The following is a 23,094-nucleotide window of genomic DNA, read 5'->3' as shown; positions in this document are numbered from 1 at the left end:
AAGCCAAGTGACACACAAGCCAGTCCTGGGGATTACTTTATTCATGATGCTAATCAGACCCTCTCTGATGAGGAGGTGAATGAAGTATCTGTTTAAAAGAGCAATTAAAAGAGTAATACAGTAAAGCTCCATGTATAATCACAAGGGACTTATAAATAGGCACAATGAAATTTCCTGGACGTTATCCAGAATGCAACTGTAATAGCGTGCCTGACCTTTTAGGACAGATGTTTAGAGAAGTTCGCACCTCTGTTTCAGCAGCTCGTCCAGTAGTAAACAACCAGTGCAAAAGAGAGTGTTGTCTTTTTCGTTAATACGCTGCAAAAACCTGTTTATAACTGTCCTCCACAGCAGCGAGCAGAAAACGCCTCCAGCCTTTCTACGTAGTAATGTTGCTACGACCACTTTTGTGGCCTTCTGACGTGTGGCTGTTGCTGAAGTGTGAAATGTGGCTTCGCTAGCCACAATGGGATGCTGACTCAAAGGGCCAAGCAATCCAGCTGGAATCACTGACACCTCTTTTCCCTCACTTGTTCATTTAAGTGCCTGGCACAGCTCTGAGAGAAATGGATTAGACAATAAAAGGACACTGTGCACTGAACAGAGAACAAAAGCATCATCTATTCTGAATCTTGCCTGTAAAATATGTCCTTTGCTTTTGTGTGTCCTTTTCAGGGGCGTCTGGTTTAGCTGGAGATGTTGCAGCTACTAAAATAGTTGAATTGGCCAAAAAGAATCGTGAGATAACTGCCGAGACTGAGAGTGAAAAAGCCAAAGTGAAGCAACTGAATAACAAAGTCAAAGAGCTGGAGAAAGAAGTGAGGCATTTTTCTTGTTCTCTTTTTGCATGCTAAAATGTAGAAATCCAGCTTGTGGGATAGAGAAGCTGTAGAAACTGGATTTCATTCATGTTCCTACTTTGAATTTTCTCTTGCATCCATGCTTGCTTTGAGTTCTTGTAATTTCTGTCCGTGATAAGAGAGAGGGATGTGTGCCCTCAGCTGTTTCCATCTTTGCAGAAAGAAGGAGATAAGAAAGGATATCAGTAAGTTATAATGAGTGAAAGATTTATGAAATACCAATTAGGAATATTCGCTTGTATTTGAAGCACAGAGGCCTTCCTAGCAGTATGGCAATGATATTTTTCTGATTTTTTTGTGTGTGAGGAGGAGCAAATTTCATACCATTATGTCCTACATTCCCACCTCGTTAATACCAGTCATGAATTAGTACTCTATTCTTCTAAGCTTTATTCATCCAAATAATGAAAGCTGTTTTCTGGCATAAGTACTTCCAGAACTGAGACAGTAACAAACTATATCACTTAACACAGCAAATCTTCACTCAGTCAAATTTATTTTTGTGATTTAGTACGACTTTTTTATATGTGCTAACCTTTCATAGGAATAATTTTCCTCGGGTGGCGGCTGAAATGAAAATTAGATGCCCTGATGTCAATGTTTACTTTGTTCATTGGCTACTACTGCACTCCCTTACACAATACTGATAACATTTTGGATGATTTTTCATGCTTTGCTTCCTTAAAAGATATCATTTAAATGGATCAATAACGTTCATCATGCTGACAAATGCATTTTGACTCTTATCTTTCACAGTCCCTTATTATCATGAATCATTCATCTATCTGAATTGTACCCTAGTTACCTGAAAGTAGATTAATTTTTTGAGAACTCCTGCATAAATCCAGAGCGATCTGGTCAGAAGGGTCTTGTCACACAGTTGGCAGGCTGGCTACGAAATATCAGGTGTAGCTGTGGACCTTCAAAATCACACAAGTAGGGGAGCAAGCCATGAATAACTTCAAGAAAAATCAACTTGGTTACAGTCCCCTGCTGCAGAAGCGTAGTGACCATTATTCAAACAGAAACTTAAAATACTGTCAGATATTGACCCAAAAGACAGGACCACGGACATTTCAGGAAAGGAAATCAAACTCAAAGCAAACAGAAATTTTCAAGAAACAATAATTGCTGGTCAAAGCAGAGATGGACACTATAGATATGAACTAATCTGGCTTTAGACACCAGCACCATCAAAATCAAAACCAAACGCAGCAACCTGTCTCATCTGAGGTAAAGATGAACCACAGTGTGAACCCCACCAAAACCATGCCCTGGTCAATGGTCTGTATTTTCTCACAGCCTGATTTGAGATGGCTCTTCTCTAAACTACTGGTCACTGGCTGAGTTTGTGGGTTGTACTTGTTCAGTAGAACTATATGACGATGTAAAAGATGGGTAAAATTAAAGCAATGTTTGAGAGTGGGAGGTATCTATGAAAAATGCTGAGTGATGAAAGAGCTGTCATAGATAGGAACCTGCAGTGATGCATATCTCTTTGGTAACTCTTAAGCTAAGCTCGATCACCGTCTAGACACGCTCATCTTTTTCCATTGATTGTAGAAAGAACAAAGACAACTAAAGTGCAATTCAGTTGCCAATGCATAAGTGTAAAAGTACAGTCTGAGGTGCCACTTGACCTCTCAGACATCCCTGCAGGGCTGTTGGATGAGACAGGACTGGCAGTCCTGGTGCAGCAGCTGAAGGCCTGCTGGGTACCCACGGGTGCCTCAAATGGGACTGGACGGCTGCGGGTGAGCAACAAAGCCGAGTCCACAGTCAGTGCATCCACTTGATGTACCTACTGTAGAGTGAGCTGAAGATTAGACCTCTCTGTTTGTATTGACTAGACTCTGTTCTTTATAGAGACACCCACACTGAAAAGAAGGAACGTGTTAATTCCTGAGTTGAGTCTCATCCCCTATGCCCGCTTCTAGACGCCTTAAACTCTGCAAAATGAATTGTGGTGATGGTACCTTACAAATACATCACAATATGTACTGTCATCAGTGGAAAACACTGTTATTTTACATAATCGTTAGCTCTTTGCTTGTGTGAAAACTAAAAAATATGTAAATCAAAAGTGTTTTAATGTGACTGTGTTTCCACAAGCAAAATGGAAGGTGTGGCCATTGAGCAATCGCTTAACAAAGGGTGGTATGTGTAAACGAAGACTGCAAACGGATGTTTGCAGAAAATTTCCTTGGGATTTGACCTAGCAGCTGCCAACACTAGCTGAAATTTCTCAATCTCAGTCCATTGACTAAAAGAGCTTATGAACTGCATAGTAGGGGTGGCCTAACCATTGATTTACTTGCAAAGAAGGGGTGACATTAGAGCTGGCTCCGAGTTGCACTCTGTGTTTCCCCAGATATCATCTTAATGAAGAAGCTATTCCTTAGAGCCTTCTTTTATTCAGGCAAATTATCAAGATTTTCTGCCTACCTCAAAGAATGAAGTCTCACCCCTTTAAAGCAACAACTCCGGCCTTTGCAGCTCCAAATTCACTGCACTCCCATCCAGTAAGAAGTCTTTGCAACCTCAGCGTAGGACATGATTCAGAGCAGGAGGGGCTATATGTCTGCCTTCCTTTGCTGTGTCAAGCAATAGGAGACATATTCTTCACGAGCTGAGAAATGCTACCTTAGAGCTACCAGCTAAAGAGAAAGAGCCTTAACACCATCACTAAATCTCAGCTATAGGCCATTAGGTAGTCATTTCTCCTTTAAATTCCTCTGGTGAGTAGAACTATGTGCTTTTTATGAAATATCCTGTGATATTCTTGAAAAGTGGCTAAACTGGCATCCAGAATCTAGAGACAACATCCTGATCTGTACTGTACTGGATTTGTCTTTATGTATATAAACACTTATTTTATGAACCTATGGTGATAAAATCCCCCAGAAGTCTCCATACTTGATAACCAATCCCATCTCAGCACGTCAGAGACATTTTCACTGAAGTTATTGCACAGTAAAATAACACATGCTTCTTTGGGAAGCATTTCAGGGAAAAATTATGTCCTTCTGATTGTGTTTAAAAAACAAGGGAAAATTAAGTAATTTTTTTTCTAGAGTAAATAAACATCCATGTTGTACCTTTTTGCAAATTGATATTCCATGGAGGTATGCCCTTCACTGTATTCATTCTATAATAACAATGCTTTTTTTTTTTCCAGCTACAGACTGCCGTAGAAAAAATACATTCTCTTGGTGGTGGTGATGCAGGAATCAAGCAATCAACTCTGAAGATGATAGAAGGAAACTTGGTACGAATTGTAACTGAAGAGAGGAAATCAGAAGCTGATACCTACTTCTCTCCTACTGTGCAGTCCTTTCCTTATGACAAGGATGTATCCCTGTCACTAGTTTTGTGACCAAATTGCTCTGTTTATACCTTCTTTATGACCCCCAAAATTAGGGAAAGCATTTGCATGGGTCTGGGAAAAAAAGATTCTGTCCTCCTGATGGATCTGTGGATCTTCATCACTTCAGTTTTTCCCTGAGGATTCTGTTCTTACCGAGTATATTCTTCTCTTCAAAGGCTGAAAGCCCAGAGGTGAAAGCATTGCAAGAAAAATTAACCACAGCCAACTTTAAAGTGATGGAGTATCGTAACCAACTCCAGTCTACAAAACAGGAGCTGAAGATGACCCAAAAGGTACTTTTGCAGGACGCAGTCTGTGGCTGGGGTCCTGTGCGAGAGGTGTATTCTTGTGAAATCAGAAGGAGGCTTCTTTACTTTTGAGCTTTGATTGGCCTCTGTGAAGTATTCCAGTTGAACCGTAAGGGGATAAGAAAAGACAAAGGTGTAGTGGCTGTATTGGAAAGATGTGCACATGGACAGACAGATTTCACGCTCTGCCACCACAGCTGGAAGACTGTATCCATTATTTCTATTGCTATGATGTGTACGGATTCTTTAAGGTTTGAAAGTCCCAGTTCAGCAAAATAGGTTTGTGACTGACTCGAAGCATACATTCAGGCCCATTCCTCCTTTCCAAAACATTTAATTATGTATTTACTTTTAATGTAGGCTTCAGTCCCACGGAAGTCAATGGGATTAAAGACCACGCTTGAACTAAAGCACATGTTTAAACAGTTTGTTGGAGTGACATCCAGAGTAACCTTTTCCTCTTCGATTCATGATGGATTTTAATGCCTTACTATGTGCTCTGTTTCCTTTGGTTTCATTACTTTGCGTAAGAGACCTGCAATGCAGATCAGAGTAGAGAATATGGTCCTAAAAATAGAGCTCTGCTGACCTTTTTATAAATAATTTAAATGCTCTTCATACTAACTTTAGCTCTCGTTAATGTGTCTGTGTTGGAATTGTGCAAGAGAGATTGGCTCAATTGCTGATTGCAAGGGTGTGTATTAAGGCAATATCTCTACTGTGTTCCTGTTTAGGTCTGGTTAAGTATTCATTATATCAAAAATAATTGCCTGCATTGCAAACTGTTAGTAATGCTTAGTAAACCTTGATGATGAATTTGAAATCCTCTTTTTACAAAAGTAGCACAGTTTGACACCCAGCTATGCAGCTAGATAGTACAATTTGACACTCTCCGTAGGCAGACAGCAAAACACAGATTCACGTTTTTAAAAAATCAAAGAATATTACTCAAACATCAAAATACTGAATTACCCACCTCACAAAGTGAAATAATTCATGGTAGCCAAGCCCCTCCTAAGCACCAACACTCTGTATTGTGATAACGATATGAAAGAGCTTGCATCACACGGGATACAGGGTATCAAATACAGGCAATAAAGGCCACTCTGTATAGATACAGTGGTTTGTGTTTACTGCTAGAGAAAGCAGCTTTTCCTTCCCTCTCCCCAACACATATATTTAAGCCTAGCCTTATTGTTGACGTTAATCCCTTTTTCATAGCTTTTAGCAAATGAAGTTGGCGAAGATGTGAGTATTCAAAGTCTCTTGACCAATGCTGGCAGCTGGCGTGGACGAGCCCAGCAAATTCTTGTTCTCCAAAGCAAGGTGAGTTAAGACCTTGGTGCCATGTAAGCTGGGTGCTGGGATGCTCTTTCTAAATGTGGATATTACCTCAGTTTAAGGTAAAGATACTGTTAGTTCTTCATTAAGTAATTCTTAACATCTGTACTTGCTTATAAGGTGTGTCCCAGTACAGTGTTTACTGCGACTACATGGCCAGTATTTTCTATGTTGAAGAAAGCAACTGTTAGAATAAAACACTTCATGGTAACTTTTGTAACAGTATTTTGGTACGTGTGTGTGTGTGGTGGTGGATTGTGAAATTTTAAATATGTGTTGATGTGTGCAGGGTCTTTCAGAGTTCCTGCAAACAATATTAATTAGTCTATTGCAAACATGCAAGCTTCAGTATTTAAGCTGGGAATCTTCGCTGTGGCGAAGGAGAGAGTTCAGTGACCTTGGAGAGCTATGGCAGCCTAGTTAAAATCCCAGGATGTTCTGAAGGTGCCTCTCTCCACTGAGTACAGAAGGAGCCCTGTCAGTGTCTGTGCTCTGACTTAGACACCTCTGTTCAGTGCCTCAAGTCAGATGGGAAGAATTGAGGCCAGATAAGATTTTCAAATTGTTCCCCCAGGAACTTCAGTAAAATCTTTAACTCTTGAATCTTCTGAAGGGCACAGTCTAGCTGAAATGTCAGCTTGAGACAGGGAGGCCGTTTTGTCTGCATCTTAAATAAAACTTCTCTCAAGCAATTCGATACAGATTTTTCCTATTTTTCCTATTTTCCTGCTGTTTAATTATATGCCAACAAACTGTGATTTTTGCGCTCTGATTGGCTGAAATTGTTAACCTCTACTTTCCCGCGAGCAAATTACGTTTTCCTTCCATTAGACCCCCTGGCTGGGATTCATCTGAAGACTGTACGTACTGTACTCTACTGTAATGCAGAAATTTCTTTTCTGAGCCAGTCTCCTCAGGTCCCTTCTGTAGTCAGTGGGGATCTTGTAAATACGGCCACTGGATCAAAAGTGAGGTAGGTGCATCGCATCTTAGAAGACACCCCCAGAGCAGTGCCCATTTCCTTCTACTGACTGTAAAACAAGTCTGTAGTGAACAGCTGAGGTGCAGGAGCTGAGTTCACTTGACCACACATAGGTGTCTAATGCCTGCCGAGATGCCGTAGGGTGTCCCTCTGACCTCTGGTCTTCTCTCCAGAGGGGTACACATGTCTGGTAGATCCTGCGTCATATGTGTCCCCAGTATCCCAGGACATCTCAGACAGTCCTAGCTACCTACCTTCAGGCTAGTGAACTGTGCCTTAGATGTTTTCTTTGTGGACATCCTGGATGGTGATTCTGCTAAAGACCGAGATGCTTAAATGTATATAGGTGAGTGGGTGTCTGCCCTTTTAAAGAAGATCTGAAGTATGATTCTGTTGCCCACACATGTGTTTAATGGCATTAAAGATGCTTTGGAGTGTCTGCCTGGTCTCCCCATGTGGCTCCAATAAGGTACATATCTCCCATGTGTCTTCAGTGTCCTGTAGGTCTTGTGTCATATCTCCTCCTCGCACAGATGCCCTAGACATCTGCATATTTGTTAGCAGCTAACAAATTTAAGTTTGAAAGAACAGACACTGCTCTGTCCTAGTTAACCATGATAATGTCAAGAAGTAATACGATGCTACAGTCTGAGTTCGCTTAGCTTATGTGATCTTTGATGCTGGACCACAGTATTCCTGGTAAAGGCTCTAGATGAGTTGTCATTATTGTGTCCTAGGTTCGAGAGCTGGAGAATCAGTTGGGTCAAAACAAGACCAGGACATCACTGAGTGAGATTGATGAGGAATTGCTGGCCCTTACTGATCCAAGGAAGTTGTCAGCCCAAGAGAAGAACTTGCTGAAGATTCGCGGCTTGGAAAAAGAAAAGAAAGAAACTTTGGAGGTAAAAACCTGTGAGCTGACAGAGTCAAGTTTGGGTATGTAGTGTGTAATAACTTGCCTTGCCTTCAGGGTGTATGTTACAGCATACCCAGAGGAAACAGCCTAAAGCTGCGCCAGGGGAAGTTTAGGTTGGATATTAGAAAAAACTTCTTTACTGCAAGGGCTGTCAGGCCCTGGCACAGGCTGCCCAGGGCAGGGGCTGAGTCCCCATCCCTGGAGGTATTTAAAAGCTGGGTAGACGTGGTGCTTAGGGACATGGTTTAGTGGTGGACTTGGCAGCGCTGGGTTAACGGTTGGACTCGATGATCTTAAGGGTCTTTTCCAACCCAAATGATTCTATGATTCAGAGACCATTTCAGAAACCCACCTGATCTGCTGGAGGAAGTTCTGCCACACTTCACAGACTGTGCAAAGGCTGTCTGTATTGCAGTCTTGGAGTATTGCAGTCACGCTTGCTGTCTGTATTGCAGTCTTGTGTGGCCAGCCTTACCTCTGCAGTACAAGATTTGGTCTTCCCCTCTGCTTCGTGATTCATGTGTCGGATGCATCCGCTTGGCCTGAAATGTGGCCACCTGACAAGCATGCCTGATACGTGATGTTAGAAAGAGGGAGAGAGGCCCTGGGCTGCAATTGCAGCTGGTACTGGCTTTATACTGAAGGCATATGCAGAAAGAAGCCCTGCTGCAGCTGCCTCCAAGCTCTGTAGCATCCCCCTCACCCTTTGGCCAGATGTCCGTTCTTCATGCACTGTTAAATACAAGCATCCCCCTTGCACCTCATGTATCTGTATGGCTATGGGCTTCTACACTTGAACAGAACAAAGCGGAGAATTACGCCAGACATCCTCTAAGAGGCATTCTGAAAACGGGTCTTACCCTCCATCTATCACATGTAGTTGCTACAAAAATAAACAGGGGTTGAGAGAGGCTATAGGTAGTGGCACATGTAGTAAACCCTGAGGTGGAAAGGATACATAGGCCTGTGTCCACAAGAAACATGGGTAGTGGGGGGCAGCTACACATATTCAGGTAAGCAAAGCACATCTCCCTGTGCTCCTTTCCTGTATTTGCTTCTGTAAAGGCCATTTGGCACCATCCCAGAGCTTGATTAGCTGCTGCTTTTCTCACCACAATTTAACCGTGCAACAGAATGAGCAACGGGGTGATACACACCTTTCACTCTTGGCCGTGAGAACGAAAGAGATTTATAGCTACAGGCACACAGCACAGCGAAGACGTTCCTCAATAACCGCAATCTGCATGGTTCCACTTCTGCCTTCGCGTTTCTTCCCCTGTACTTGTCCATTACTACTTAACTGCCAGCGTGCTCCCTGGACAGTTTCATCTAGGTAAAGGCATGGCGCAGGAGGCAGCGTATGCCAAGGACAGCTTCTAGTAGACAGTGTGGCGTCACCACGCTGTAGCTGGAGGGAAGAGAGTTTCCCTGGGGAGAATGGTGAGGCAAATGAAAAAGCAGGAGCATGAGGAATTAGGTTTTAACACAAAATTATCATTTGCTTCCTGGCACATACTGAATCAACCTAGTCCACTTGTATTCCTGAGCAGACAGACCTTTTTTGATGCTGGCAAGCAGGCAGTGAATAGTAGCATTTATAATTTCTACTTACTTAGGGGTGATATGGTATGCCAGTTCCATTTTTTTAGATTCTGTTAGGCGATGTGTGATTCCTTTAGCTCACCAAAGCACCTTGGGCTTGGTGATAGGTTATAACTGCCATTTCCTATGATGTGTTTGCATCACTGCAGAAACTCACTGGGGAACATGATGCTCTCCAAAAAAGTCACGAGGAAGTGAAAAAAAAACTCGATGCATCAAAAGCCAGGAACAAAGTACTGTGCAGCGAAGTGAAAACCCTGAAGGGACAGATCGTAACCTTGCTGGAGAAAGGAAAACACGACGATGAGCTCATAGACGCCTTACTGGTACGGTCTGACTATTACTGTTGGTCCCAACCCCTGCAGATCCAGCCCTCTTTCTATAAGTGATGAAACATGATGTCATTTAATGACATGATGACACAGACAATGATGAATCAAACTGTGACAGCCAGAGGTTTCGTAGTCAGCTAAAGCCCTTCATTTTGGATCAGATCATGTAAAGGCTACAAGACAGCACCAGGCGTGACACAGCTGCAGTCAAGTGGCTCTAAGCTGCAAGTGTTGTAAGAAACATTTTGCAGAAGGATTGAAATAGGATTGTCTAGTAGGTGGAGCAAGGGCTTCGTTCCTGACACATAAAGCTGGACTGTATTCTCTGTTCTGCTTTCAGCTCCATTGGTAGATTTTTTTTTTTTTTCTGAGAATGCCTACAATCTTGCACTTTAATTTTTTGCGTTACACAGCCCAAAACACACAAGCTGAACCGTGAGTACTAAACCATGCGGACATTCGCTTCCAGTAGCTGGAGCTGAGAGGACTTGGCCCCTTCAAAACCAAGAGTATTCGTGGAGACTCAAGATGCAGTTATGCTGAAATAAATGGCTGCTCTCATGGTATTGCAGGACCCTTTTGTCCTGCCATGGTTCTAAACAGTCTTCCCCAATTACAATAATAAAAAAAATTATTAGAAAATATGCCACTTCTCAGTAGGGTTAGTTCTGTTTCCTGATCCAGCTCCTCACAAGTTGCTAATCACTTACATTTCCTTGCTTCTGTACGTAGGTTTTAGCTAAGACATGCTTATGACTAAGCTGGCATTCACCTTTCTGCACGCCAGGCAGCCGTGGGGAATATGGGTACTGACCAGCAGATTAGGCAGATTACAGAGGAGCCAAATAACCGTTGTCACTTTTGCCAAGTCTGAGCATTCTCATTGAAATCATTACAGAAAGACGTGAGTTTATTTGGGAAGGAATGGTTAACTTGTTTTATCCCTTACATCAAAGAAGCACCTTGCTTGCAGTTTGTTGGCCTGACAGAACAAACTGTCCGACAAATATTAGATTTGTCAGCGTGAGAAAAACTCCAAAACCCACTGGTAAAACAGCCTAGCCTCATACCTGTCATCTCATACTACCCTCATCTTTTAATATCACTATCACACAATCTGATCGTGTTCCAATTTCACAAAAAGCACACTGAAATCTTTGCTTTTATCCAGTTTATGAAAAAGTCACCTTCTTTGTCAAAGGCCAGCCTTTCTCGCTCTCGTTTCTGCTACGCTGAGTAGCAAAGGTGCCAGCAAACTGAATCTCTCAGTTGCTCAGGTTTTTTCTACTTGCAGAGTCCAGTCACTAAAGTCTTGATATGACCAGCAGGGGCCAGTGGGGACAGACTGTCCTTACCCAGCCGTATGTGTCTGGGCATTGCAAGCAGATGTGCTGTGCAGCCTTTTCAGAGGATAGATGCTGAGAACAAGGCAAGGTGATCTCACGCGTATAACATAACGGACCAAACTCTTGGAGTAGCCCTAGTGACATTAGTGTGCTTACACCAGGGAATGGGTTTGGCAGGGCAGTGGCTTGCCCTAGCATTCCTAAATGGGTATCTGTCTTGGAGAGTGTAAAACACCCAGGGGGTCTTAATAATCACTGTGTACAAAAGCAAATATCTCACTCATTGTTTCTATTTTATCAGAGCCAGCAGAAGCAAATGCAGGAGATCTTAAAGCACCTGAGCCAGCGGGACGAGAAGAACAAGGAGTCCCAGCAGATGCTAGGGCAGCACTTGAACAGCGAGGTTCAGAAACAAAACTGCCTTATAGAGCAGCTCAGACAGATGGTGGCTGAACGAGAAGCAAAGGTTAAAGAGCTGGAAGAGGAGATTGGGCAACTCACGCTTCAGGTAGGCAGTCAGAAGAAACTAGCTAGAGGAGCACACTTTGTAATCATTTTAGATCCGCTCTTCCACTTCCTTCTCCCTTGTTATCTGAGATGGTTGCTAGCTCGAGACATTAATACCTGTCCTGCTGACAGTCTCTCCTGATGGAATGATAAAGCAGAAATTCTCTCTTGTAACTCTTAAGTTTCTTTCCTGTTTGTATGTAACTTTTCTTCAAGCTGTTTAAGCGACAGAAAACACAGAAATACTGATCACATCCACATATGGCTTCGTGCCAAGACATGACTGACAGCAAGGGTTGGGCTGCAATAGGGGCCCTTCAGTATTCAGCATCCTTGGCTGCTGAAGGAAGCAAGCAAGCAAACATAGGTGAGGCGAACATCAGCAGGCTGCCGTGGTGCCCAGCTACAGCCCCACATGGTGTGATGGGACCCCTAGTACGTTATTCTCATCCCCCACTGTAAATCACTTCAAAAAATTCCTCTCCCTCAGATCTCCAAGCTACTGATATGAGTCTGACAGGTCTCAGGCATATGGAAATTTCATTGTACAGATGAAAGAACTGGGAAGGCTGGCCCCTTATGGACTAGCATGTTAAAAATGATTTCAGCTTTTATGCTCTAGTGTTGCAAACTAACATAAGCGGCACTATTGCCAGAGCACGGGCAAAGGAATTGAGAGGCAGTCCACCAACCTGCCAAAGGCTTCTTGTGTGCTTTGGTATCTTACAGGCAGGTTTTGTTAGAGTATTTAGACATCCAATTCCTGCTGATATGAAACCCTCACAGGGTTATGGTGAGATTTTGAATCTGTCAGATACCTCAGTAATGGGGCCTAAAGCATTGAACCCAAGGTAAAACTTGGGTTAGGGACACAAACCAACCATGCTGGCACTGGTAGGGCTGTCGCTGCGCTGTGGGTTCTCTAGCGACACTGTGTACACCCTATGATTTCATATGAAACTGCACTTTTTACTGACTTTTGCTTTGTTTTCATCCTGCAATGGATAGAAACTAAAGAAAAGTTTCTGAGGAGGTCCTGTAAATCAAAAGTTCTGGCACGCTTGTAGCAATAATCGTAAGCTGCTGATTAGGCATTGGTGCAGCTGTTTTCCTTTGAACTGTGTAATTGGTTTTATAACCTGCTCCAACGTTAACAGAAGAAATCTGCCCATCAAGGGGACGATTCAGGAGCTGCTGATGCACCACCTTCGGAGCACTCAGAAGATCGAGGTTTTACTCTGCTTAAGCCTCTGGCATCAGGCAGCAATCAGGTTGGAAGGATTGGATCTGCTCGGTAAGAAGACTCTAATGTCAATGTTTAAAATTGTTGTGAGTTATTCAGAAGCATGGTTTTCCCAGACAATTGTATCAAACCTCAAGTGCTATGTGCCAACAGCTGGGGCAGCCTGTTTACAGTATATGGGAATCTCTAATCACATTATCGCTTGGACTTTCGTCCTGGAACAGAGAAAGATATACAGACTTGCAGACATTACTACATTTGGCATGATGGTAGTGCAGCTAATTCTCTTTCTCCAGCTCAGATAATGTTTATGTGGTTAGCTTAAGTGCCTGTGATTCTTCTCTTTTATGAGAAACGGGGCTTCTAATGAGCAGACTTCTGAGAGCAGGGTGGTGAATTAATACAAAATGCCATTTTAGGTAAGCACTAAATCACCGGTGCATTATTTAAATCAATAAATACGCTCTGAGTAGGATTTCCTTGCAGAAATGTAGAAAACACACCACATCATTTGTTCTTAACAAACACCCTTTTCAAAGCCTCACTGAGGACCCTGTAAATTACACAAATGTTAATACAGCAGTAAATCTGATTTTTGTTTACGCTGATGTGACTCCAGGTCACTCTGGCTGTGTAAAGGGACCATAATACCAGAGCAAGTTACATCCTTTCCTGTTAAGATGCTGGTTTTGTTGCTAAAGAGTTCATGGTCTAATTGACAAAGAGGATTTGAGACTGGTCTTCTGAGGAAGGAGGAAATTTTTCATCAAGCTAAAGTTGCAACTGATTTCTTCTATGTAATTTTAACTTGCCTACCACGTTAGTTTAGACACTGAATTTGGCTTTAAAATTGTCAGATGTATCCCTGAGTCTAAGTAGAACATTACTACAAAATTTAAGTTCTTCTCAGTGTTTTCAAGTTAGAGTTAAAACATCCTTAATTTGAAAGTTTCCGCATCTCCATTGTTGTGCCCTTCTGACTGGCTTTATTCTCCCACTTCTAACTCTGCAGAAGCTGTGCTCTCTTGGAGCAAATCTATATTTTATCCACTTTTTTACTTCATATGTCTGCTAATGGTAAGCAGGAAGGCAAGCAGGGGAAAACGAGGTTGGGTAATGACTTTGTAGAAGCCACTAAGTGCAATGCATAAATTATTGCTTGTACATGTGGCTAACATAGCTCTGTCATGACAAGAGCTGACATGTCAGGTGGGCAGTGAATGAGCCTGAAACCTGCAAGACCCGTTAATAACTTGGTCAGCAGGGCTCACTCATTTCATTAACTTTAATATGCTGATGAACTCTCTATTCCATTTTACTTTAGTGAATCATCTTATCCTATCAGGAAAGATTAAATGAAAAATGCTATAAATAGGAACTAAAGCCCCCTGGAGATGTTGAAATAAAAATCTTCATTGTTAGACTGGGCCATTTCTGTCATTATCAGCCTTAACTTGATTTTAGGATTAACCACTCCTAGCCTAGAAGGCAGCCTGTTCTACAATATTAAGGCTTTATCCTCTGTTAGCTGCAGCCTAAAGACAAGGAAGCATGGGCTAAGTCTACAGGGATTTGCCTTTAGGCAGCTGAGCTCAAGTTTGGAAAACAAACACACACTAGAATTTTATGTCCCAAGCACACGTATCATTATGCATAAAACCCATCCAGACTGGAAGCGATAGTCTAGTGTTATCAGCTGACTCCTCCTCTTACAGCAGTAAGCCTGACAGGTCTTCCTGAGGGTGTCCGCAAAGTAGAAGGGCTCAAAAGACTGTATAAAGTATATTTTTAAAGGGCATTTGGAAATAAAAGTTGTGCACCTTGTTGCAGAACAGGGGTTCTGTTGGTTATGAAAGCATGCAACATGCAACCACCATCAAACAAGCACAGTAACCTGTGCTTGTCTCTCACCCTAATGGGTGAAGGTGTAAGGTGAGAGTGCTCTGTGCAAGGGTCCCAGGCAGCGCCTGCGAGGAAAGAGCAGCAGTGGCCGCTCGTGTGGCTGCGTGCTTAGCTTCAGCCATGCAGGGTCGAGAGCTATTCCAGCTCACGAGTTGCTGTGTAGCTACTCTGTGACATGGAACTCCACGATGCTGGTCTGGACTGCCAGCAAAGTATCTCCAGAAGCACAGAGATCAAACACTGAGCTATACTTTTTGCATAACAGAGAGACAAGGTGGTTTTGCAGCGTATTTTGGAGTCAGGGAGCAAGCTGAGCTATTGCGTACGCAGGGCCTGTGTGATACCCACTTAGGAGGCTCTGGGAGTCTTTTCCCTACAAGGCAGCAATAAACACAGACATTGAAAAATGGCCGGAATTCTTGGAGGACTGCCCTCTGTAGATCTCAGCGCTTAACAAAGGTTTCTTCCTTTCAGCACAGTGTCCAAGATGGGCCATACACTGGTAGAGTCGGCAGTTACTAAGCCTTCCCTTCTCAGTAATAACATCACACCTGGAAGGTATGTGTGTAAACTTCATCATAAACAAGGGTGGTTTCCTGCCACGCTCCGCAAGCTGCTGGCAAGCCTTCTCCTTGTCTGCCTTGTTTCTGTAGTGAACAGCTGCTTTCACCATCCTTTCTCTACCTGATACGGCCAAAGAGCTCTGACACAGGCTCTAGCGTCTTCTTGCTATCTTAATTGTTTAATTGATTGCTAGTTTTACACCCCATAAATCCCATTTTTCCCTTTTCACCCTGAACCACCAAGATTTCTTCTGCTTTTTGCCTTAATGGAGATATTCCTGAATACTCCTGTGCGGAGAGGTTGGAGAAGGAATGAAGTACATAATAATGGGATACATGGAAAAACTGCCCCTTCCTTTCATCACACATTAGGCACAAGAATGGCCATTGAACTAATGCTGCCTGAAGCCTTTCAGTGGGAGAAAATCAATAGCACGCCATTTAACAGCTTAGCATAGCACTTTGGAGAATCCACGTATAGGCTTCTTTTACTTTGGCAGAAGCAACGGGAGGAGAGTCGGTGATAGTGGATTGATCAGAGGTGGAAGTTTTTTCAGGGGTGTCTGGAAGGGAAAGCATCCTTGTGAAGGAAAAGACCGAATGAAACTCACGGTGGCTTTATTTCGAAATATTTCTATTCCATTTATTGCAGTATAGAGATTGCTGCTGGGGGGAGGTAGTGAGCCTGGCTCTGCATTCTGGCTTAGTCTTCAGACAAGTGTATTTTGATATGTTTTTCAAATCCTGTCTTTGTTTCATTTCTTTCATTTGTGAAACAGACTCTCTATGCTTCTGCTGCTTTTAGGCTTGCTGGCACGGACAGCCTGGATTTGAAAGTGCTGCAGACGCAGATCACAGAGCACAAGGCTCTCTGCCAGGCTGCTGAAGTGGAAAGAGACAGGCTCCTGGAACTGGTCACTGTGCTGCAGAAAAGGTAGCGGCTGATTCTGCCAGTATCCTTTGTGGGATGCTGCGATTAAGGAGCGCTTGAGACGTGTGAGAGTCTATAGCATGCAGTACAGTATGCCATATGCTGCCAGTGTGATCCTTTCCTTAAATAGGGGCTTTTAAATTTTTTCTGCTCAATTTCCCTGCCTAGTTGATGATTCACTTTTTATTATTCTTTTAGAACAAAGGGCAGAAAAAATGGAGTCATCTTCAAGCTTGCTGCACTTAGATAAAACTAGAATTCCTGTATTTATATATGCATGGTGTTATTTAGGCAGCAATATTATTCATCAGTAGTAAATACTGTAATTATAGTTATAATCTTACTTCTGTTCCAAAAGCTTTTCACATTCTTTTAAGTTTCACTGTATCCGCTTCTAAATGAATTTCTTCTGTTTAACTGAAGCATAGCGGTGATTTTTTTTTCTATTATTCAGTTCAATTTAAGATGATGTTAAAAGCCAACATGTTTTAGGAGGGCACGGAAAGCAAAGTCTTTTCTCTTTGGACACCTTTCAGCTTCTGCTTTTTTTCCCAGTTAGAGAATGTGTATTATTTGATGCCCAAATCTGTATTCTAGCTTGTAGGAAGATATACTTTTGTCTGTGTGCTTTTAAATACAATAGGCACTATTTGCTTGCTTGCTTGCTTTATTTTACAATAGTTACCATTTCTCACTTGTCTAACTTTTGTCCCGTACAATGAATCGCAGTCAGAAAAATACTTTTTTTTTTTTGTAACTGTGGTAAAGGTGCTTTTAAGGGCTAAATCCTGGAAATACACGCTGGGAGAATCTTATTCATGTTTGTAAGCCCAGTGCCTTTAATAGAGCTATGCAATTAGATAAGGATGGAGGTGTGAGTGATAGCTGAAACGGGGCCATCACCAATATGGGATAATGAAGAACACGGAGTCAATGAAATGCACAGTTGCTTGTAAAATGTTCCATAGGCTGATGATTCAGCAGCTCCACAGTTATCACACATTTATCAAGAGCTCCTGCAGGTAAAGTAAATTTTGTGAGATTGTGTGCAATAACTCTTGGAAGATCTCAGGATAATACAGCATCCAGTCATATTTCAACATGAATATATGTAAAAAAATCAGCCATTCCTCCTCTTCCCTTCCCTTGTTGGAGTGTGGGTCAGCAAAGCTGAAGTAACACATGTAACGCTTAAGTCAAGAGAAGAGCACTGGGAATGGCGACATGAGTGGGGTTTTTCTGCAGCAGCGGCCAGAGTTTAGGGCCGTGTTTCAGAACCACTTACTGCGGAGCAGAATGTACTGTCAGAAGATACTCCGTTGCAAACGGTTTCTAGGATCGGGCCCTGCTGGGAGAAGGAGAAGAGCTAGAAGAACATTTTAGTTTAAGTTATTCATATTGGCAGAAGATTTAATACAACCCGACTAATCTTGTCATTTTTCCTCCGCTGTTTGTCTAACGGGGGTGCTAGGGGAACACCTGGTCAAATGAAAGTTTAGTGAATTCAGAACCACTAAGAGAAATAGAATTCCTCGTAGCATGTCACCGGCCTGGTAATTCACTGCCGCAGGAGGTCAGAGTCTTGCCTGTGGCTAGATTTTTAAGACAGTGATATAATTTTATTATAGTTGTAATATTTTTTTTACTTATGCCAGCTAGGAGGGAAATAAGACTAATCAAGTCTCTTGATTCAGGGAGTAATCGGCTATCACCCATGGGGTCAAGAAGGAAATTCTTTTATTCTGCGCTGTACAATACAGTGAGTCAATCCAGGTTTCTCTCTAGCTTTAAAATCCTTTAAACCATTTGGTATCAGGTGCTGCCCCACACGAGAGGCCCCACTGACTGCATCTATGGGCGCACATCAATTTTTTATAGTTAATTTTCTAAGATGTTGTGCGGGGTGAATAGAGAGGCAATTTGCTCTTCCATACTGTACTACAGAGTGAACCATCACTTTCTTTTCCACTCACTGTCTAATGGCCAAGTTTATTAAAAGCAACATCAAGTTTCTTTCCTTACTTGCAGATAACTGACGCAAAACAGCTAAATACTAGACGGTGTTTTTATAAACTATTTTCTTTCCAAATTTGCCCAGTGTGTTTAAAAAAAATGCATTTTATTCTTGTAATAAAAGATCTCTCCTCAGCAACCTGCAGCTTGCCTGCCCATCTGAGTGGTAAATTCACACAAGTAGCCAGTGTTAACGGATCTAGGCAACCTCCGTTAATGAGCCCATTATTTCCGACAGCACTCATTAGTTAATTCTGTTTTGCAAATTTGGAGGATGTCATCTGGAACAATTGCACTGGGATTTCTGCCTTTGGATGCATGGAAAATTCTCCTTTTCCCTCTGTTGGGAGCTATGCAGCATGAAGCAGGATTCAGTATCAAGACTAACTGATCCTTAATTGTCATGACATAAATAAGCTGAACTACCTTTTTTTGCCTATCAGGGTGGAGGAAGGCAGCGATAAAGTCTTGGAAGCTGAGAAGAGGCTTCAGGAAGAGCGGCGGCGATGTGTCATTTTGGAACAGCAGCTTGAAAAACTGCAAATGGATTCAGGGAGGAACACAAGTGCACAAAGACCTCCCCTGAGGAGCAAAACAGGTGAGGTGGACCACTTATCTACAACTACGTCCCCTATCCCACCTCTGTGGTTAACAGACAGCAACAACGTTTGGACTCTTATCTGTCAATCAAACCTACACAAGTGCTTGACCTTACACACGGCGGTTTGGACCTACACAGACCAGTGGGCCAATACAGAAGGGAAAATCCTGGCCCCACTTAATTCAAGAAGATCTTGCCACAGATTTAAGTGGGACCAGGACTTTTGCAATATGTTGTTTTCATGGGATGACAGTCTCCAGAAAAAACTGGACGCTGCTCTGTGTTGCCACCATGCCCACTGCTGTGTTCCCGTTGCACTTCTGCCCAAGAGATTCTTCTGAAGGTTAAGAGCAGAATTAAAGGACGCATCCCAATTTAAGGCCTGTCAGTGTCTATGAAAAACTATTGCTGGTGATGAAGTAATTAGATCTGGTGTAATTTATTATCCCATGAACATGATAATCTCCTGCTATAAATATGAAAGCCTCACTAGCATAGTTAAAGGAGAAGAATTCATGGTGGATGTTAAATTTTTATTTCCCTGATCAGATCCTTTTATTGCTTAAGGACTCTGATTCTGTAAAGTGTCTAAACCAATAAAATGGCACATATTCTTAAGGAAACTTTTCCAGTGGTTTCCCTTTTTATATGTATTTTCCTAAAGTGAAAAGGCTTTAAATGCCAGGATATGAACAGTAGGAACAGGAATTTCAATTTGGCAAATACTAGGATGCCGTCAGGCTGAGTTACGGTGATTAGAGAGGTCACAAGCCTCATCAGAGACCTTGTACAAGCTCTTGGCCTGCCCCACGCTGAAACACATGATCTTGGGCTGTAGGGGGACTGCCCTGCAGCTCAGCAGATGCACGGCGTGGCTTTCCATCATGACTCCATCCACCACTACGGTGTGCACTAATGCTACCTCATCACTTTAGACCTGACCTGTACCAAGCACTATGACCTGTATAAGCAGTCACCTCCTTTTCCACCTGCACTGCTGTCTTGTTTCTCCTTAGGCGTAGGTCAGACGGACGTAAGAAACGCTACTGTAACTGCATTGCATTTCTTTGCATCTCCCATTGTAGTGCTTTTGGTCATATGCATGTTTGACAAACAGTTCTCTCTGGAGCATGACCGTGATGCAAGACATTGCATGTTGTTGTTCACTATGATCTCGATTCATATAGGAGAGCGAGGGTCTCCGGTGTAACATCTACACGGTGTTCAGGACCTCAAGGGAAGCACTGCCATTCACCCACCCAGCGTACAGAGCGAATTAGGTATATGGGAACAGGATTCAGAGGAGCCTTTATCCCAAATGGGGATTGAATGATTGCTTCAGACCTACTCCTCTCTGTAAAATACGGATCCGTTCCTTAGAGCAGAACTGTTGTGTCCTTAGAAAGGGCTGCAGCCAGCACTGACACATTCTCATGTGTTTTTCTGCGAGCACTGATTTTTAGAGCTGTCTTACTAGTATTAACCGAGAGCCTGACAGCAGAAAAAGTAGTGCAGAAAAACTTAGATCCTAATAGAAACCTAGTGCTTAGAAACAAAGTGCTGCAGCCTTTGGCCTCTAGGGTGTAGGACATGCATCTTGACAAGAGAGCAGTGCTGGGCCTCACAGAAGTGGTATCGAGGGATGCCTTTTGTGACTCCCGGGAGGGTTTGGAGGTGAGAGGCTTTGGAGCCCTCATATGGTTCTGCAGGTGCCCAGAGGAAGAAATCAGGGTCTGTGTAGGGACAGGTAGGAGCCAGGTGAGAGCTGTGGGAATACAGCTCTCAATGGTACACTTTTTACTGACTCTATGCCTTAAATAGTATGCCGTGCTGTCTTCTAGAGGATAACTTGACTCAATTTTTGAGTGCTTAGACTTTTCTACAACCTGGTAGTGTAAAGTGTTGATGTGTTGTTCTGTTATCATACTATCATACTCCACTGAGATTTCCCTTGCAACCTCAAAGAGATACAGTGATGGACTCTCCAGGTCCTGAGCCATTTTGGTCAAGTCGTTGTGCTGTAGTAACGGTTTGGTAACTCACCTCTGGGGGACTGGCATTTCACGGCCGGAGGAAGCAGGCTGTTATCAGTGTGACAGGTTCCTTCTTACTAAATATTTAGTTCATTAGACTTGTCTGCTTAAGGACTAAAAGCAAATGTAGAAAAGGATTGGCAGTAAAGCCAATACGAAGAAATCCTCTCCAAGTCCATAAGATTTGTAGGTAACAATCTATTTCACCACCCTTCTTTGAAGGGAGCTGAGCCCCTTATGATGTGCCAACTCTCTGGAGTTTGTACAAGAAACGAGCCTACAAGTCTGTAATATACTTCTTCAGCAGAGCATGTAGGTTATCTAAATGCTTTCATGCCAGATAGTTGAGGAAATAAGAAGGAATGAAAAGCTTGAACATAGAGACTAGGGAACCCGCTAATTAACATAATATTTTCTTTTCTTTCTGAAAGTGCAAAATTGGAGAGAGCTGATCTAATTGCTAATCTAATGTTTCTAGTCTCTTCAGTTCAAGGGAAGTAGATAATGATGCTGAGTAGCTAGAAACAACTCAGTTATGTTTTAAAATTATTCATGCTTTTCGGGTTTTTTTCTGTCTTATTCAAATTTCTAATTAGCAAAGAATAATCCCAGAGGAGAATAGGTAAGTAACAGCAGGTTTTCCTCAGTCCTGTAAAACACAACCTCAAAAGCATTCCTTGGTTATACAACATAGCCTTTTCTTCTCATATGTTTTTGTCAGAGTCCAATACTCTCTGACCAGGTTCTTTTAGATATTCCACACACGTGTGTTCTTTTAATAGCAGTCTTTTAATACCAAATTGACTTATTTGAAGATACTTGACGTTATGTGGGATTTTAATTTGGAAAAGTGATACAGCAATGTAGTGAAATCACAGCACAAGCACAATACAGCAATTGCAATGTACAGTTGAATCACAACACAAATACGATTCTATGATTACCAGCCTAGATGTTCACTGTCACCATGCTGGGTGTCCCCAGTTGCCCGAAAGGAATACACGGGTTAAAGCCAGGTCAAACCTGTTTTCTTCAAAGTTGATTTTGCTGGTTGGTTGATTTTTATACTCTGTCTTGGGCTGAACCACATATACACTTCCCTCCAGTTGGTCTAGTCGGCTCAAGGTAGGTAGTACTTTCTATTGATTATTTTAGAAAAGGCCATTTACATTTACTCAACTGAGTCAGCCGTTTATCTACAGCAAAGACCACCCGCCAGTCCCCTGGGTGTTGGGATAAGTTCAGCATCCTCTGCGATAGCTGTGGTCACCTCCTACATCCCTTTCTGAGCTTCCTGAGCACATCATCCTTGCCCATCTTTTCTGAGCATTCTTCCATTGTAGGGATTCACTGGTCGGTCACAGTTTTTTTGCTTTTCCAATCCCAGTAGTAAATTTGAATTATATTTTCTCCATAACCCTGAAAAAAGTTTTTGTGGCCCTTTGAAATGACAGGAGCAATGCTGCGTGTTTTGGGTAGGCCTTTATTTAGGAAAGCATTCCTGATTTAGAACCTTAGTTTGAAGTACACATTTAAGTGCTTTACTGCATTTAACCTGTGTTGTGTTTATGCTGAGGATCAAAGTGCTTTACAAAAGCTGTTTCAGTGTGTGCCACACGCAAACTTTATCACAGGCATTCAGGAAGCAACAGTAGTCATAATCTTAGGTGAAACACAATGACAAGATAAACATGAAAATAATCCTTTTCAACTTCTTCCATCACCTATTGTTTTGGTCACTGAAATATTTTGGATGAATTTTTTTCTCCTCTAAATAGGTAGGCACACAGGTTACTTCATTAGCCCTGAAATGCAAACTCATCATGTTTTCATTTTGCTGAAAGGAGATCAAAATGAAAGTCTGTCCTATATATTTACAGCATCTTCATGGATATACCTAGAACTTAACAGATTCCTTAGTATTTATTCACCATCTCCTGAGATTTACTCAGTGTGCTACCAAGTGAACACGGTTGCTTGTTTTACTAAAACTCCACTTTGTGATTAAATCTACAGGCCAGTCTGCGAGTCACTCAAGACTCACCTTGAATGTGAGTGATAGGAAGGAGCTCTCTGCAGCCCAGCTTTCCAAGTTGCCTCTAGAATCGCAGATAGAGGAGCTGAGCACCAGGTATGGATGATTTCCCTTCCTCCATGCTGTGTTACTCGCAATAGCTAAAATTCAGTGCTGCCCTCTTAGCAGTGATATTACCTGCACCCGCTCCTCAGAAGATGAAACCTAGCGAA

General features: G+C 42.4%; 1 protein-coding gene across 10 annotated transcripts in view; it reads left to right on the top strand.

The window, feature by feature from the left end:
* CCDC13 (coiled-coil domain containing 13) overlaps window positions 1–23,094 on the top strand; it is a 36,518-nt gene that overhangs the window by 9,636 nt on the left and 3,788 nt on the right. For 8 of the 10 annotated variants that reach the window (XR_015698767.1, XR_015698763.1, XR_015698762.1 and 5 more), the window contains 12 exons: window positions 676–818; window positions 4,039–4,128; window positions 4,404–4,520; window positions 5,757–5,861; window positions 7,596–7,760; window positions 9,526–9,702; window positions 11,356–11,562; window positions 12,719–12,855; window positions 15,181–15,264; window positions 16,075–16,203; window positions 18,657–18,811; window positions 22,864–22,978. Coding sequence is in view for 5 of the 10 variants with exons in the window: in XM_087731608.1 (XP_087587734.1) it covers window positions 676–818; window positions 4,039–4,128; window positions 4,404–4,520; window positions 5,757–5,861; window positions 7,596–7,760; window positions 9,526–9,702; window positions 11,356–11,562; window positions 12,719–12,855; window positions 15,181–15,264; window positions 16,075–16,203; window positions 18,657–18,811; window positions 22,864–22,978 (1,624 nt within the window). In the remaining 5 variants the exon portion in view is untranslated. The remainder of the gene's footprint in view (window positions 1–675; window positions 819–4,038; window positions 4,129–4,403; window positions 4,521–5,756; window positions 5,862–7,595; window positions 7,761–9,525; window positions 9,703–11,355; window positions 11,563–12,718; window positions 12,856–15,180; window positions 15,265–16,074; window positions 16,204–18,656; window positions 18,812–22,863; window positions 22,979–23,094) is intronic. The other 2 variants (XM_087731653.1, XM_087731661.1) reach the window with 2 other exon arrangements.

The sequence above is a fragment of the Nipponia nippon genome, unplaced genomic scaffold, assembly GCF_047370975.1.
Source record: "Nipponia nippon isolate SJK-2023a ecotype South Korea unplaced genomic scaffold, ASM4737097v1 scaffold_1, whole genome shotgun sequence".
Classification (NCBI taxonomy): Eukaryota; Metazoa; Chordata; class Aves; order Pelecaniformes; family Threskiornithidae; genus Nipponia; species Nipponia nippon.
The sequence above is the reverse complement of the archived record's forward strand: the minus strand, read 5'-3'. Positions and strand labels throughout refer to the sequence as shown.